This window comes from Buceros rhinoceros, unplaced genomic scaffold (assembly GCF_000710305.1).
Source record: "Buceros rhinoceros silvestris isolate BGI_N320 unplaced genomic scaffold, ASM71030v1 scaffold16958, whole genome shotgun sequence".
Taxonomy (NCBI): Eukaryota; Metazoa; Chordata; class Aves; order Bucerotiformes; family Bucerotidae; genus Buceros; species Buceros rhinoceros.
In genome coordinates, this window is record NW_010425298.1 from 27874 (window position 1) to 31730 (window position 3857).

A 3857-nucleotide genomic window follows, 5' to 3' on the forward strand; every position below is an offset into this window, starting at 1 on the left:
CCAATTTTTTCGCCGGGGGTTTTGGGGGTTTTGTTTTCCTTTTTTTTTTTTTTTTTTTTTTTTTTAATTGCAGCATCCACACCTGGGTTTGTCTGCTGGGGAGAAACAAAGCAATTACGAAGTTAGTGTCCCACAAAGAAATAAAGCCTCAAAATGTTTGCTCAGTGGGATTTTCCAACACAGACAAGAGTTAAACTGAACTCAAGAAGTTTAACTCCATTAAAAAGTATCTTATTTTGAGGTGAGCAGCCGAACTTCTGCAGACTCCTTTGCAATTCCCCTTGGTGCTTGGATAACAATGTCTGCCAAGGCAGATTTGGCATCTGACCCAATTACCAAGCAGCTGTTCACAAACAACGTTAGTTTAGTTAGTGTTTAAAACCTCTAGTGATTCCTATTACTGTTTTCAAATCAAGGGATTTCTTTTTAGATTTACAAAAAAAGAGAAAAATTTCATACTTGATTGCACTCAATTCCATTGAGAAGTACAATGTTAAAATTGAGATTTAAAAGAAAAAACAGCATGGTTTTAGTTTTCTGAGCACAAGCAACATTAAATTAAGCCTGTGGTAAAAGGGTTCAGAAATTTAAGTGATAACTGTGAAGCAAAAGCAAGGCTTTCACTAGAACTTTGGTTTTATTAAACCATTTTGGATGTCCTTCATGTTTTTAACAGCCACTTGCTCTGTTGTTCAGTCTAGAGCAAGTAATTTGCCGCACCAGCCAATACAGCGGGTTGCATTTTGTTATTAGTTTCACCACATTTTGCAGAAGTAACAATACTATTGTTTCTTTAACAATACTGAGTATTAAACTGCTAAAAATGCTGGGTTTAGATTAATTCAACTTTAGAAAATATTACAATGTGCTTAAGCACACTGGACTGAGGAACTTGGCCCACGAGGTTCTTGGTTCCACAAGGAATGGCAGTTTATCCTTCCCTACATCTGCCCCCAAACCTTGTGCAAACAGAAGATTTCTCCGCAACTTTTCACGGACATCAAGTCATATCCAAATGCACCTTTTGTCGAAGAGGGGAGAGCAGGGCAATAAGAAACTAGAAACACATGGAAAGAAGGCTATACACACACCGAGGAACAAATCCAACAACTAACCAGGCGACGAAGGCTTTAAAAGTAGAACTGTTCCTTAATACCAGCTGGAGCAGTACTGGCCGCTAAACCCGCCAGTATCGTGATGTTAGCAGGGAAAAGGTGAGGAGAGAGAGAAGCCTCCCTGACACATTCAGCTGAAAAAGCAGAACTGGAGCTTATAAAAAAAAAAGTGAGGAAATGCAGTTCAAGCCTGACTACTTCCTAAAACATTTCGGGCAAAACAATCAGAGCTGTTGGTGAGAAAAAATTTTGATTCTCCATTAATAGAATAGATATACAAATGCACCATGATAAAAAATTACAATCAAATCAAAATAATATAAATCATGAAGGAAAATGGTATTCTATTCACCTTCAAGAAGTCAAATAACAAGATTCAATTTTTAAATGATTTACAATTCTCAATCATGACCAGATACTGTCTTCAGAAAACAGATAGATTTTTTAATATAGATTTTCTTTCTCTTGCCTAAACACCAACATTTTAGGATTTCACGTTTCTCCCTTAGCAGCTACACACCATAAACCCCAGAACAGCAAAGGGCATACAGCTCCCTGCCTTATTTAATTCTTGTCAACTGTGCAAGGAACCCAAAGTACAGTTTCACGTTGTGGCAAGCAAAAGAATTTCCAAGTTCAATGTTAGGTCTTGTGAAATTTTTACTGATGATTTTAAAACCTGAGAAGCTATTTGATGAAAAGTTTTTCATCGCCAAAAGCAGCTATCAAGTGCAATGTCATAGTCTTACCACTGTCCAAAGGTGGTGGTGGAGTTTTTTTGCTCAAAAAGAAAAACGTCTACACATCACTTTCACTGAAGCACTTACCTGGTAGAGCTCCTCTAGGTTGTACTTAATTGAAGTACTGTTCTGGATAGCTTCTACAGCTTCTTTCAGCTTTTGCCAGGTTTCATCTGTGTAGTTTTCAGGCAATTTGGGTTTAGCTTTAAAAGAAATTATACAGAGTTGGAGAAAGTATTTAGAAAGAGCAGAATATTTTATCTGTTACAGCAATGAAAAATGTGGCTTTGAGAGGAGAGAATCTAGGCTGATGCTCTAGATTGTAACTTACACCTCCATGAAAAGAAAGCATTCGTGTAAAAGCAGTGTCTTATTTACATTTGAAATAGTAATGCGTTGTAGAAATTCAGCATTGCTCTGCACACACGTCGCAACATCTGCAGCCCAAACAGTGCATGCGATTTACAGGAATCACAATACCATGGCCTGAGCAGCTCAAGAAGGGATAAAGGCTAAAAACCACCATGAATGATCTACTCCTTTATCACCGCCAGGACAGCACAGCTAAAAGGAAGTGAATATCAAAGCCGAAAATTATGGATTAAAAGATACAGATGTGTATTTTTAATTTTCCGCTCTCTAATTCTACTGTGTATTAACAGTTGGAAAGAAACCCTCAAGAAACATGCATGGAAATACTCTAATTATAATTCAGGCTTTACAGTTGCAAGGAAAACATTCCCATGTTAAAGAAATCCATTTACACCTCGCCTGGGTCTGGCCAGTAGACACCCGTGAGAGTTAAGCCTTCTTCTAATGTTCAAAGAGCTCAAGCTTTGCAGATTTGACTCTTTCTGTTACTTTTTTCAGCCTCTTTTAGACATGACCCTGCTATGCAGCATCTTCCACAAGACTAAAGCATTTACAACAGGCTAAGAGAGATTCTCCAAGTCACATCCTCAGAACAGCAGGACTATTTTAAATTTCTCTGTGTTCTCATAAGCAGCTAAAATGTCCATTTTTACTCTAATGAGCACATTCCCAAATGGAGAAAGAAGGACAGGAACATGCAGGGTGGAAATCACAGACACATCTGTGCCACCAACAGGTGAAATCGGCCCAGAGTTTATACTCTATAAAATCAACTCTTACATACCTAAAGGTAAAAAACCAAGTTTGAAAGGTTTCTCTAGAAGTAACAGAGAGAAGAAATTTTTTCCCCTCCCAAACATTCCTCTACAATACTGACAATATCCCAACATTACCTGTATCGTAAGAATCTAGAGACATGGAACTACAAGTGAGACTTGCTTATTTTCACTAGCTGCTAATGAGTGTCGTACTCAGCAGTAAATGCCAACTTTCGGAAGTTATTTCAGTTGTAAAGGATGTTGTTGCTATCACACTAAGATAATCACACTAAGATAAAGACAATAACCTTAGGATTATTATCCATTTAGCATCAGGGAGTAAATAAAAAGCAAAGCTGGCTGATTCTCGAGACATGCTTTTGAAGCCAGTGATTCAATACCAATCCATAAGCAGTGAGGAGCTCAGCACCGCGCAATCCATGACGTTAACAAATATTTGAAACATGAAAAGTTGACTTCTCCCAAAAATAACAGATATGAGTGGCATCTATTTCTCGCTATCATGCATCATAAATATAAAATTTAAATTAATCAAGTCAAATGAAATGATGACGACTTAATGGGCAGAGAAAATCTTGAGAATTAGGACCTTAAAGCAGAAAGTTACACTGAGATCATGAATTGCTGTAAAGCCGTACAGTGGCTAAAATAATCCTAAATCCTTACCTTCTGCAATACCTACAGAACACTTGTATCACTTACGTGTTTAGAAAATAATTTTAGAAATTTTAACATCCCCGCCAACCCCAAAAGGGAAAACAAGGCCAGAAAGCAACCTATCGGACTATTCCAGAAGACAGCAAGGGGCAGGAAGTAAGAAAAGCCCCTGATCTTCCCCATCTTTATAGGGA

The 3857-nt window shown here is 37.8% G+C and overlaps 1 protein-coding gene across 1 annotated transcript in view; it reads right to left on the minus strand.

Annotated features, from left to right (window-relative positions):
* The window catches only part of CUL4B (cullin 4B), a 22390-nt gene that overhangs the window by 16836 nt on the left and 1697 nt on the right, over positions 1-3857 (minus strand). The window contains exon 2 of the mRNA XM_010141092.1: positions 1943-2058. Within this exon, the coding sequence (XP_010139394.1) occupies positions 1943-2058 (116 nt within the window). The remainder of the gene's footprint in view (positions 1-1942; positions 2059-3857) is intronic.